The following is a 14,815-nucleotide window of genomic DNA, read 5'->3' as shown; positions in this document are numbered from 1 at the left end:
TAAAGTAACTTTTTTTAAGAATAACAATATGGCGGTAAGTTTGATAAAATCACATAAAAGATGTAACAACATATTTTATGATAAGGCGCCCTCCCTCGTTATTTTTCTCTACCAGATTTTTGTTTTCTGAAATTATTTCATATTCTTTCAATTTTTTTTTTTTCTGTTCCCGAGCAGGTGATTTTAAGGTAATGGGCGTCATCTTTTTTTTTTCATACTTTGGTCAGAAACTTTTGTGCAAACCGTAAATGTTTAGTACGATGTTTAATGAAAGCATTTGAAACCTCTGCTACAAAACTAAATCTTAATTTGTACACAAGTTATATATGTCATAATCCTGTCTTGTTTGCTGTTTTTTTTCAGACATAATCCGTGGTAACTAATTTTAAATATTTTGTACACGATCTAACTTTTACAACTTGGGATAACACGCCCTGTGCTTGTATAGTTCACAATGTAACGATGACGTACACATTAATGATACAAACCGAAAAAACCAAAATCACAAAACTTGTCAAAAATCTAGAATAATGTCATTCAATGTCCACTGCGGTTCGTGAATAATTTTATAAATAAATAAATAAAATAAGAAAGCTCAATAGTGCATCAAGTAATTTGTGGTAGTTTTCTGAGAGAAATCTGTTTCACGAATAAGCGTCTATACGTTTGTTACTGCAAACCCATTGTAGTCCAGTAACGATGTCCTGTAGATTATCCTCAAAATATTTTACTGTGCTCAGCACACAAAAAAAAGAAAGACAGAAACACAATGAATCAGTACAATGATTAATGGAGTATCGCTCTAGTGTCATATACACACGGACAGCACATTCGACGCCATGTTTTATGCAGAGAGAGTTACTTGTCACTAATTTATAACTTCCTTCGGTTTATGTAAATACAATATTTCTATTTTTCGTTTTGAGGTTTCAAGAACATTTCTCTTCATTTTCAAAACCAACAGTCCTTCTCTTTATACATGTATTGAAATTTTGTATTTACTTAACATGTAATACAATAATACTGTAATATTTTTTGGAGCTTCATACAACTGTGTTCGGATATTTTTTTCTTCTTTGTTTTCTTTTAATAACCACACAAACATCACCCAAATATATACTAAATAATAGTTTGTTTTCTCTATTAATACTGATATTATTAAACAACTGTTATTGTGATTAAGGCTACTTTTAGCTGTTGTGTTTAATTTTTTTTAAAATAAGAAAATTTGCTTGTAGTAATGCTACACAAGAGGCTATCTGTGCTCTACCCACCACGGGTATCGAAACCCTATTTTACTGATGAGGGGTGAACAAAAAACGAACCAGAAACATATAAGTGTAAATCTGTATGTATAAATGTGTACTTTACTATTACAGTGTATTCTGGAAAAGCAAGTAGGAATAAATAAATAAATATATTGGCTGAAAGTAAATTTAGTTCACCAGTATCTGAAGTTTTGTGCAGGATATAAAAGAATGTCAGGTAACTAATTAGAAAAAGATTTTTGTTTGGAAACCACAGGGCAGACACACATTCTGTCCACGTTATTGTTGTCACTTTATAAATGTCTCCTCAACCACTATGCAGATCTGCAGTTCACAGAGGTCTTCATGCACGAGTCTGCGCGCCTTTTTCCAGAAAGACACTGCAGCAAATTGAAAAGAGATGTTTATATTTGTTGTTTTATATATATTTTTGTTTCTCTTTATTATACTACAGTCATTTGTTAGTTGAAGCTTACTAATATGTTACAACTAAAGATATAGTCTTTAGTCTTCACTTTGAAACATCCTTATTATGAAAGATATGCAGTGCCCTCTTGAATTCCACGTGTTAAACACATCGGCATCTTTCTCACTTACGCCTTTCTATTATCATGTAAATTGCCTTTTGTGTATAATTGTTTTTACAGTTTTGGACCAAGGAGCAAACCTATGGTTAGCCTTCTATTACGCTATCACAAGAATGGTGATTTCGATGATAAAGAAGAACCAACATGTGATAAGTAATATTTGCACCAACAAGAAATCTTCCCGCCTTTTCTTACCCACACCAACTAATAAGCCTTGCATGTAACATAATTTCAAATTCATCTCCATTCTGGTCACAGATGCCGTCACACGAGATAACAAGCATAGAAAACATTAGCATGCTACAGGCGTCATCTCGTTCTGATTAAACGTGTGGTCTGATTCAAGGCAAAACCAATGAAGCCATCCCCCCCATCATCTCACTCCCTGACGGCTGTTATTCTTGTTAGCCCTAATTATACACTTGCAGAAGATATCGAGAGAAATGCGTTATGCTTCTACTTTATCACAACTGTAGATATCTATTTGAGCGACCTCTATTAGACAAAAAGAATAAAAAAGATTAACATTTTTGCACACACAAAAATTGTTTGTTTTTTTTTTGTTGAGAAGTTAACAAGTATACATATGCAAAACACTAAAATGTAAATACTCTCTTGTGAATTAGGGACCTGCGCAGGTGATATATACATGTAAATATAAAACAATAAGGTCGGTAAATCGTCAAATATAATTTATCCATGATCGTAAATTACATCCAATGGCGAATCCGTGAGCACTTGGTTTGAGATGAAATTACTTATGGCCTTCTTCCATCAACATTAGTTTCCGCCATATTTTTGTTTATTAATGAACTCTATATATCTACGAAAAAGGAGAATCAAATGACAGCGCCACTAAATCTTATTTTTTGTATGAATATTTTAATATCCATGTAGTACAACTTTTTTTTCTGTCGTACCTATTTGCACGAATTGTTATGAGCGTCCAGTCTTTAGTTATTGAAGACAGGAACGTAATAGCTACTACCATTAAAACAAAATTGATTTTATCATGATGAATTTCCCAATAACTGTTTGAAATTCGAGGCTCTTAACTTTCTCTTGCACGCATTCTGAAAATAAGGTGGAAAAATGTTTTATTTGAATTTTTTAATTGAAACAGATCTATACAGCATTAATTTTTTTTTTTTTTTTTTTTTTGCTATACTTGGCAAGTTATAAAAATGAATGAATTACCTAAAAGTAACATTATCCAATTGAGGAGCTAACAAAAGTAGTTCCATGGTTTGTTTAGACTTTTACCTGAAAGTAAGAGTACTAAACTAAAAAAGAAATGATTATACGTGTGTCAAACAACAAAGACAGAATCGTTACTTGTATGATACATTACAATGTGTAACAGAGAGGTAAAGACTAAGAAATGGAGGTTTGTTTGTTCTGACCAAACATTTCTTAACTGCGATTCATGTATGCCAACATTTTTGTTGCAAGTAGAAACGATCATTTTAGTACTATAACAATTGGTGTGTGTTTTCTTACAGCAAAGCCACATCAGGCTGTCTGCTGAAGCCACCGAGTAGAATCCAATCCCGGATTTTAGCGTTGTAAATCCGTAGACTTACCGCTATACCAGCTGGATATAATAGAATTGGTCAAATCACTTTTAAGATATTCCAAAGCCAACGTCATTATTCATCAGTTACTGATTGATGTGCGTATACTAAACATATTATAATCAGTTTATTAATATTCCGTGTAGTTTCATAAAAGTTCGGAATAAGGCTAACGTCAGTTCCTTTATATTAATACTTAGTCTAGTTGTGTTAAAACTCGGAATGTTTTACTCTAATGTTTGGAAACTTTATTAATTCTAAATTTGTCCAGGTGATGTTCAATATCAACTAAGTTTGACAATAACTATTCATGGTTACCATGACAATAACTTTTCTGATGGTTCATACAAGGCAACGAAAAATGTTCCTAATACAATACAACATAGTTAAAGTACACTACAGATTGTTTTGATACGTATAATAAAGAATTTTATACCGAGGCAAACTCATTTTGTATGGATCCGTCGCTACCAATTTATTGAGGTTAATAAGCCAGCTTTGACATACAATTTTCGAGTCCTGAGAACAAGCTATAAAAATAGAACATTCGCTTAAATATTAGTTTTGAATGAAGTAATATTAAATGTGCCTTGTTCAGAAACAATTCTACCATGTCAAAGTGACAGCATGATTCAGAACTGTACTTAACTGCATCAGAGTGCTATCTGATCATAATTTAAAATCTTTATTAAGATTTTAGATGCTTTGATGTTTCGTATGGAAAAGTATTAAAACTATACAAATCCAATCGAATAATAGGATTTGAACGTTACCTTTATAACGCATCAACACCCTCAAGATGCGCAGAGAGTTGTTTTATTTTTCAGTAATAGGGTTCAAAACACAGTTCCTCAGATCCACATTAAGACTCGCTAAAGGAACGGTCAACCCCAATATTCAATTATCACTAGCTGCCTTCCACTAGTATATCATAACTAAATTATGAACGTCTACAACAGATAACCTTCTTGTACACATGCGCGAAACTCAAAACAAATTTACCGATCAGCCTATGGGTAGAGATGAACTGATTTAGACTACAGGCATTAGGTTTGGTTTCTTTTGAATTTCGTTCAAAGCTACACGAGGGCTATCTGCACTAGCCGTCCCTATCTAAGCAGTGTAAGACTAGAAGGAAGGCAGCTAGTCATCACCACCCACCGCCAACTCTTGGACTATCCTTTTACCAACGAATAGTAGGATTGATCTTAATATTGTAACGCTCTCACACCTGAGAGGGCAAGCATGTTTGGTGTGACGGGGATTCGAACCCGTGACCCTTGGATTACGAGTCTACTGCCTTAACCACCTGGCCATGCCAGGCCGACAAGCATTAGGAAAATCAATTTATTCCTATCAGTTTCAGCACTCTAGTATACACGTTTTATGTACGACTTCAATCACTGACAGTGAGCACGACGATTTATTTTGGAGAGTAGACATCAATTCTAATTTACATTTATTTAAAGCAATAAATCACAAGCCAAGGGTAAAGTTGAAATTAAAAATCTGCATGGAACTGGTTTAAATTTAAAACGTTCACAAAATTACTACGAGATACAACATACTTGTAAGTCTGATTTTTTGAAAATATGAAACACAAAAATAATAACGTTGTTAAACGCCGAAAGTTGAAGAAAGGTCCTCATCCACTCATTACTATTGATAATTAATGTTACTTTTAGTTATATCTTATGCTCATTTTTAACAATAAGATTTTGTAATTTACACATTGGACTTTCAACACAATTTTCTGGGATTTTAGACGTATCTCTCAACTGACATGCTATCCTTCACTGATCAGTTCGGGCAATTTCACTGTTCTCCAGTGCGTTATATAAAGATATTTGGGAGCTTTACAACATCACTACAGTTTATGAAGTCATTTCTGATCATGCTTTGTTTGTCGATCACATACCTTAATATCAGTCCTGGAACGTACTTTCCATTGTCAAAGACTTGGTAATAAGGCTCTCCGGTTCAAATCGCACCCCTCCTTCCAGCGTGAATACCCAGTCCTATTCTCCAGTTGTTTAATGCACGCGACGGTTGAACTCGTATGTTGTGGAAGATTCATGTGATCTGTATCGTTCTTCCGGACAAATGTCCTCCTCCACTGTCACACGATTAGTCACGTGGATTGCTTTTACCACTGACCCTTCTGCTCGTGGATTCACATCTGTTACAAAATGCTACACTGAGGTACTTGTTGCAGGTCTCTTTCTGGATGACGCTAGTTATCCAACTCAATCAAGGGTCCAAAGTTCCCAATCTCAACATATCCTTATAATCTGAATATATGAATAATTTGCATCGGAAAGTGCTGTTAGGCATCCTTCCTTAAATCGACCAATTTTTGGTGATATACAAAACGTAAGTTCTGCTAATACCTTCCTCAGAGACTAAATACTGGCGTGTGTGTCGTCCCTCGTTGTTGAGTTCCATATCCAAAACTTTAACATAATGTACTCACACCTCGACAAGCTTATTAATTTTGACTCGCAATTTTTCTTTTATTCATTGCAAATTTTTTTATCTTTATGAACGATTTAAAGCCGTTATGACAGAAACGCATTGCGAACTTGATAAATAAACATCTGATTAGTTGTAAAGATATCTGATGAATGACTCGCACAGGAACCAAACGTTGTCTCCAAATCGGACAGAACTCAACAAAAAACTAATTAGCTCAACATATTAAACAGTAAATTATCTAATATACAACCATATTACAACTATAAATAAACCAATTAAATTACATTTCTGATGTCTGAGATAGATGTAACGTCGTTACTTTTGCCAGCAACAAAATTGTCATTACGAATATGCGTAAAATATATGGAAAAAAGACAACAGAATCCTTTAGTTATCATATACTTTTATCTGTAATTTCTAATGTCTGTATTTGCCAATAGTCACTGTCACCTTTTGTTTTGATAGTTTAGTCAAAAAGAACTGATTATAAAATAAGCTTCACATCATAGGTCGGATGCTTCCAGAATAATTTTGTTTTTTGTGTCTACAAGTTTATTTAATCCTAATTAAGAAAACTGAAAAAAAATCATAATTCATAATGTGGAAACTTTTTTTTTTCTGATACACCATAACACGTGCAGCACACTTGAGAATTTTACATATAGAAACTTGTACTTACAACACCGTCCCTTTAAAATAATTAATCACTGTACCTATTGTGACTAGAAAGATTTGGCTATTAAATATTTTGTTAAAATACCAACCTTGAATTTCTATTAATTTGAAATTGTAACCATCAAATTTAAAGATTACTGAATTAATCGGTATTTTTACCATCACATTTCAATAACGGGTCATGTTTGAGGAATTTAATGGTTTTATTTTTAATAACATCATTTTTTGTTTGTTTTTGAATTTCGCACAAAGCTACTCATGGGCTATCTGTGCTAGCCGTCCCTAATTTTGCAGTGTAAGACTAGAGGGAAGGCAACTAGTCATCACCACCCACCGCCAACTCTTGGGCTACTCTTTTACCAACGAATAGTGGGATTGACAGTAACATGTAACGCCCCCACGGCTGAAAGGGCGAGCATGTTTGGCGCGACGGGGATGCGAACCCACGACCCTCGGATTACGAGTCGCACGCCTTAACGCGCTTGGCAATGCCGGGTTTAACATCATTTTTCAAAAGCTATCAAGAAATTGTCTAAGCTGTTTCTCTAACTGAACAACAAATATCAAGATTATTTTGTTATCCACAACGTGCTGCCATCTACTATGGAATATTGTCAACCAAGAATAGTGAGCAGTGATTCATACCATTGGCGCATTTTTTGAGGACAGTGAACAACCAAGTGGTTTCAAACCTGTGTGCTTATGTTCCTATTGTATGTTTCATGGCCTTACCCAGTTATATGAATTAAAACGGAATGTGGAAGTCGTACAGTGATCCTTATCACTCACTGCCCAATAATTAATACATTTTTTGATATTTAAACAACGGTTGTTGTTAAAAGGCTTCAAAAACCCCAATGTCCATAAAACGTTCTCTGCGTATTTCACATACAACAGTTGTTGCTAAAATGTTTCAAAGTACCCCGTGGACCTATGTTTTCTACACAATTCAAATATAACGGTTGTTGCTAAAGGTTTTCAAAGCACGCCATGAACCTACAGTGTTTTCTACATAATCCACATACAATGGTTGTTGCTATACGGTTTCAAAGTGCCCCATGGATCTATAATGTTTTGTACATAATCTGCATACAATGGTTGTTGCTATACGGGTTCAAAGTGCCCCATGGATCTATACTGTTTTGTACATAATCTGCATACAATGGTTGTTGCTATACGGTTTCAAAGTAGCCCACAGGTCTGCAATGTTCTCTATGTATTTCACACATACAAAATGGCATTACTGTTCACTTAGTTATCATACATAATAAAGGTTAGCTCAATAGCAGTAAACACAAGTCAAAACAAACACCATAGGAAGTTTACTATCGTAACAAGGGTTGTTATTTTCATCACAAATAAACTGTGACTACATCAACAGAGTTGTATCGTGTGTAGCTACTTCAAGTTTTATTAAAGTTAATAAAAATCTATCCAGGAGCAAATTTGTGTTCTTAATTCAACTTTGAAATACAATCAATATTAATTATATAATTTTTAAAAGGTATCAGGTTGTACAAAAATAACCACCTACATTTTAAATTTTAGAATACAAGACAAGCTAGCAAAACTAAATTTGAAGAAAAACAAAAACAAAACATTTATTGGAACCACTAGATAATTACAAGTACTACAGCATGAACAGCAAACAAAACTACATGGTAATATGCTTTAAACCTCATGACAACCAGACAAAACAAGAAACCAAAGATACAAATACTATCCCAGTGTACAAGGCCTGTTTTTTGATATGCTTTAAATTCAATGATTTGTACCTAAAAATATAACTTAAGAAAACAAAAGCTTAATTAATGCAGAAATAAACTGCAACCACCCATAGCTTTATGTTTGAAGGTTTTCTTCATACACTGTGAATAAATATATTATATGCAATAGACCCCCCTTTGACTCTGGTAGTCCTCTAATATTTAAAATATTTTTATTAATATGAATGCACTTCTCAAACCATGAATAACTTACTGGCTTCACTAATTAATGTATTAAAAGCTACCACTTTTGTTTTTACATCAGGATTTGCGTACTTTAAATTACAAACCTCCATAATCACATAAGAAAGTCATTTTGACAACTTGTTAAAGGTTTGATACTCATAAAATACATCTTATGCAACACAATGGTTTCTTTTGTTTTTATGTAGAGGACAGCCTCTAAATTATAAAACATTAATCATTATTATATATGAAAATTCTTCCCATATCCTAAATTATGCCAATAAAATACTTATCTTTTAAAAAATAGTCTGACAAATTTTTATTATCATTTTATATTTAAATTTTAAAACCAAAACTGAGATTAACCACTTTATAAGTTTTTGTAAGAACAGGGAAACAAAAGTTTCTTTAGACTGTGTTACTACACAGAATACTAACACACCAACTCACGACGTAACACACAAAATCCATACTCATCTGACAAAAGCAATGATACTGTTAATATTAGTGAGCATTTCACAGTTACAAGGTCAAAGTTAAGAGGAACAAACATTTCATTCGGTTCAGTTTCAAAAACCACCTCTGATTCAGCATCTCTTACTTGTATAGATGGAGATTTCTGCTACAATGTTAACTTAAAAGTAGGGGGGGAAAACTGAGTTTGCAGAAGATAAGGTAAAGAAAAACTTCATTATAACATTTAAGTATAGAGCGTATTACCAAGAAAACACACACAAGTCAGAAGGAAGTTTTGTCAGAGTACAATCGAAAACACGCACAATTCAGGTACAAGTTTTCATATGTTAAAATACCAAGAAACAAATTTAAAACTGTGTACAGGACAAAAATACTCTATTTTCTAACTCAATGATTGTATAAAATACATGTCTGAGACAAGTTCATAACCAAAGATTTAAATTCAACTAGTATCAATCTTACAAAATAAGACTGAGTGGTTGTCGGTGACAGTAAACAACTTTGTTGTCAGCAGATAGTTAAAGAAAGTTGTTAAAAGAAGCTGAAATGTTTGTGGGAAAACACTAATTCATACAAACAATGATTCTGATGAAATGGATGATTGAAATACTAAAAGTGAGAATGATCAAAGAAGAAAGGTTTTCATGTAGACATATCACTCAACCACATGTGTTTTAAAATATAATTAACTCTATGTGGGTGAAAACTTACTACTATGCATGTGCACAAAACAAAAGGTTTTCATTAATATATCAAACAAATTTTGGGTTAGTTAAAGTGAATATGTGAATTCAGAGTTAAGTAGTTATCACATGGAAATCTTTCTAGAAATTCAGACCATCTCCCATTTACAATTTATTTCAATCATGAATGTGCTTTATGATGTGATTAGTGATACAATGAAATGCTAAGTGTACTAAACTTAGACACAGAGGTGAAGAGAATTTATAATGAAATATGTCAACAAATAAAATGGGCACCTAAAACGAACATATATTGCAAATGATTTGAAAATAATGAATAAAGTACGTCAACAAAATGTAATGATATAGATATGATCAAAATTAATTGTTAACATATCAACGCACTATGTTAAAAAGAATCCTGTATTTCTAATACACTCAATGACAATGGTTTAAAACTTTATGTTTATCATTTTCTTTAAAAACACAAACACCAATAGTGGGACAACTTTCTTTACACATTTAAGTGCATGAGCTCACAAATGCAATGTCTGCCTTCAGGCTTTCAAACCCACAAGACAATAGTGATGATTCAATGTCCAGTACACCAACAGTGTTTAAGGAATCAGAGCTGAACCACACCAAATTTGGTGAAGTCTTTGTTTTTCCAGGTTCTGTTTCTGGTATCACTAACTCACAGCCCTGTTACAGACATAAACCAAGCATTAATAAAGTGCTTTTAGACGAAAATATGTAAAAAGTAACACAAAAATATATACAGAGTTGGTACAAACTTATTATATATCCAATTACTGTGGGGAAAATTATTATGTTGGATGAACTTGTAAGAATTTAACTTAGATTATCAATTGATGTAATTGTATAATAGTCTGTAGATACCCAACAGTCCAAAACAACCCTGAGAGTAGCTCTTTATTAAAAGTTATATCAGAATGGTCCAGTGCAATAAGTTAGTTTGCATTTGATGGTTAAGCAAGTAATCAGCTAACTACCAACTGTCCCTCCCTGAAGAGTTTTAATAAGTTTAACTTGCTACATCAATTAGAGAAAATGTCCAGGTAACCTATATCACACATTGAGCAACACATTTCTTCACTGTCAAAATTATAGAGGTTAGTTTCTCTTTAGGAACAACAGTAGTACCCATGATGATAAACATTGAACACGAGTCACACATTAGTTTTAATCAAGAATACAAAACTGTTTTAAGAAAGCTAGATACTTCACGTGTAATTTCTGAAAATTACCACAGCTTGTAAACATGCCTTCCCAAACAAATTCTACATCTGAATCCATATGAAGACAAAACATTCAGAAACAAATGTTTTTCAACCAATTTCAAATGTTTTAAAACTATTTTAAACTTTGTTAAAATATAATTTTTTGAACTTTTTTTTGTCTGTTATCAAAAGTTAAAGACATTTTCTGCACTTTACGTTCTAAATCTCAACTCTTTCAGCATGTGCTCAGCCCCTGGGATTGACTTCATAGCCATTTTGTGTTTGTTATAACTATCATGCTATTACTTTTAAATTAGTAAGTGTATGTTAATGAGATATGAGATTTTTTTTTTTAAGTCTTAAGGTTTATTATGCATTTTGTATTTCTTTTTGCATACTGCCTAACCAATGAAGTTACTGTGTTTGACTCGGTACATAAGCCATATCTCAGCCAAATGAAGCTGAGGTTCTTACCTTTATAGTCTTACTTGTCAATTTTGGTAATTTGAGCTCCTATTTCATACAAAACTATAGACTTAGTACTTTGTTATCACAGAAACCTAATTTGAACCAGTGCTGCATTCAACATACCACATGTCATAATATATCAATATTTAACAGTATTTTTAATATTTACTTTCAAATCACAAAATTTAAAACCAAACTTACTGACAAAAATTCATGAAATAATAGTTTATTAAAATTTAGAATTGAAGTCAACAAATGTGATGACATGGCCTTTGACCCCCAACCTATGTGGAAAGGTTAAGTTCTTCTAAACTTTCAATGCCATAGTGAATTTTTTTATCTGACCAACAGAAATGGTAAATGAGCCAAACTCAGAGTCAAACAAAGACTTACTTCCTTTCTTTACTAATCTTTATAAATAGGAAGGTAAAAAGAGTGTATTTAATTAGTCATACTAATGGAAAAGTTACGTTTTAGTTTGATCAGAAATTAACATTTTTACTTATAATAATTACTGACTTCAGTCCGATTTTCTAATCTTCTTTTCAACTTTTGTATTTTAGACTAAAGAAAAACAGCTGTAACTCTAACAACTGTATTGAATATGTTGTTGAAAACAGTGTGAACATTGACTAATACTAGAAATATCAGACCACCACAATCAATTTACTTCATTTTAAAATTCTCTTTGACATACCATTTAAATAAAATAGATCGCAGGCCAAATGTAACAAATTTCTATGCACCATCTCACATATCAGTATTAAAATTTTTAGCAGCCAGACTGATGGCTGAATTACTAAGAGTGGTACTTTCAAATGGCCCTGATGGTAACAAGGGTACAAAACTAATAATTAGGATTATTGTAAAGTTTGGAGTTTTACTTATACTAATTAGAAAGTATAAAACACAATTTCACATTAACAAGGAATTTAAGGGAAGATTCTAGAAGTAATATATTATTTCTATAATCTATGTTTATGAAAACAATATCACCAGTAATTATAAAAACTACACATGCCTTGACAGTTGAGTAGCAGCTACGAAGATGTGATGACGGATGTTGAAATGCCTTCCATAACAGGTTCACCAGAGCAGCATTCTACATACATAAATAAGGGTATTCAGTTTATTGTTAAAATAAGTTTTTCATGTTTTCCTCAAGGCTTAAATGTAACTTCACGATCTCATTTTTTTTATATCAAAATTTCTATAGTACAATAATCACCACAACATATTATGCTCTGCCTCTTTCCAGCAAGATACTGTGGAACTTGCCAATATCTGACTTCTTTTCTTTTCCAAAATGATATCCTCACCCAAAGTGTGACACTGAACCAAATAAAAGGTATGTGAATGAACTCGGAATAAAAATCTTTAAACAAATTATGTTGAAAGTTTTGAAGATAAACATGCACAAGAAGAAATCACTGAAACAGATGAAAACTCAGTTTTAAAAGTTAGTGGTAACGTCCCGAATTATTGTACTGACAGAAATTTCAAAAGAAAAGGCTCTAAACGCAACCAGTAAATTCGCTTAAGTTGCTCTATTAATTAAAAACATGAATGAGGCACCATTAATAGTTTGTTTTTAATGAAATGTTCAGTACACTTTTTTCATTTCACTCAATTGTGACAAGGAATGTACAGAAAATTCACTTTGATTTATTAAAATTCATATCTAAAGAGCATCCACTCTAACATTAAGGTTACTCGTCAAAACAGTCCAAAGTTTTTTTCTTAAAAAATAAATAATTTTATAGGCCTTTGTTGAGAAAGACCACAAATATCCTCTGGATAGAAACACATGTATAGCTTATGGAGACAACCAAAAGAGGAATGAATCCCTTCATAGGGATAACAGTCTTGATAGCTAATGACTGGAAGAAAGAGCATAACTAAAGGCCATACCAAAACAGATGATTCACTGAACACAAAAATAAGTGAAGCATCCTAACCAAACAGAAAGCCAGCCTTCACATAACATATCTGTAAAACAAGTGCTTGTTTGTTTCAACTGGTAGAACTTGGTTAGAAGAATAATTACATGAATAACTTATTTTAATTCTTCCTTTTGGTGATGAAAAAATGAGAACTCTAAAACACGAGTACCACCCACTAATCTTCATTCGTTATCTTTCAGTTGATCTTTGTTATTTCTGTTAATATACTAATATAGAAAGAAACACAACTTATCAGCAAGATTCTCAACCTTCACATCACGTCGTACTATTATCACACAAACCTTTATAAAACCGATTAGCTTACTAAAATTTAGTCAAAGGTTGAAAACATGGAGTATGACAATCTTTGAAGCAGATATATTGATTCAGTTTCATGTAAACTAGTGGGCAAACAAATTGTTAAGGACATGTACTGTCTGTATCAAGGCTATGATTGAAGTTTCTACTGACGGCACGAGCAAGCAGTCTTACCTCTTTTCCAGGAAGTGAAACATCTTTTCTGGCCTGTAAGTCTTCAATCATCTCATTGCTAAGGTAACCATCTTTCAAAAGCTGGTAGGCTGGACCATTTGCAGGTATGTTAAACCTCCCACACAACACATGTGGTTGTTGGAGTCCTTTCATTGCACTAAAGGCTTCTCTTGCCAAACAAGAAACCTGTAAGACAAACACGTTTCAACTGCAGCATTCTTTGTTTAGAGTAGCTGACAGAAGAAGAAAAATCCCAACATATCTCATATTGATTGTTCTACAACCTGAACACTCACATATTACTGTTTTCAAAGTAGAGTACTTGTGTTACTTCATAATGGCTCTCTCACACACATAACCACTTTGTTCCCAATTGCACTTTGGTTGCTCCTTACACACATGTGTTACAGTTAGAGTGACAATTAAATTATATTTACATTTCACTTCTAGTTAGTTGTGTTATTTGCATTTTAAAATTTCATATTTGAAAGGTTTAACAGTAATCTAAATATTTTCTGATGTAACTAACACACCCCAAGGTAAATTAACACTGTCAATCTTGAAAGTAGATAAAGTTTCAAGGGCCAGTTTCTAAATTTATTTTATAAAGTAAACTCCAATATCAATCTATCATATTGGCTACTGTCTTCTCAGACCACTGTTCACATAAATAATGTTGTTTTCCTCATGAGGTAACTTGCTGTGCATAACCTTGAAGTAATGTATACATTTATACCTGTTTAATTTTAAATTCTATTATTTTGTTTTACCAATCCAAATCTCAGTCATATATGTAAACTCTAGTTTTCCAATATGTCTTATATTTATATTTAGCTTTCAGTATACAATTCACTTAAATTCTTGCACATAAACTAAAATTAAAAACACACACACACAAATACAGTTAATATTTTTGGATTTTGTTAAGTTTTCTTACATGTTCAAAAAGTTAAAGTATGATCCCAAATCACTTGATAAAA

General features: G+C 32.6%; 1 protein-coding gene across 1 annotated transcript in view; it reads right to left on the bottom strand.

The window, feature by feature from the left end:
- Positions 1-8,154: 8,154 nt before the first annotated feature.
- LOC143251193 (uncharacterized) overlaps positions 8,155-14,815 on the bottom strand; it is a 46,930-nt gene continuing 40,269 nt past the window's right edge. Inside the window, exons 3-5 of the mRNA XM_076502613.1 lie at positions 13,836-14,021; positions 12,422-12,502; positions 8,155-10,393 (exon numbers count right to left, since the gene is read on the bottom strand). Coding sequence (XP_076358728.1) covers positions 10,214-10,393; positions 12,422-12,502; positions 13,836-14,021 — 447 coding nt within the window. The 3' untranslated portion in view covers positions 8,155-10,213. The remainder of the gene's footprint in view (positions 10,394-12,421; positions 12,503-13,835; positions 14,022-14,815) is intronic.

This window comes from Tachypleus tridentatus, chromosome 5, assembly GCF_004210375.1.
Source record: "Tachypleus tridentatus isolate NWPU-2018 chromosome 5, ASM421037v1, whole genome shotgun sequence".
In the NCBI taxonomy this organism is placed as follows: Eukaryota; Metazoa; Arthropoda; class Merostomata; order Xiphosura; family Limulidae; genus Tachypleus; species Tachypleus tridentatus.
Note: the sequence above shows the minus strand (reverse complement) of the source record. Positions and strands in the feature narration are given on the sequence as shown.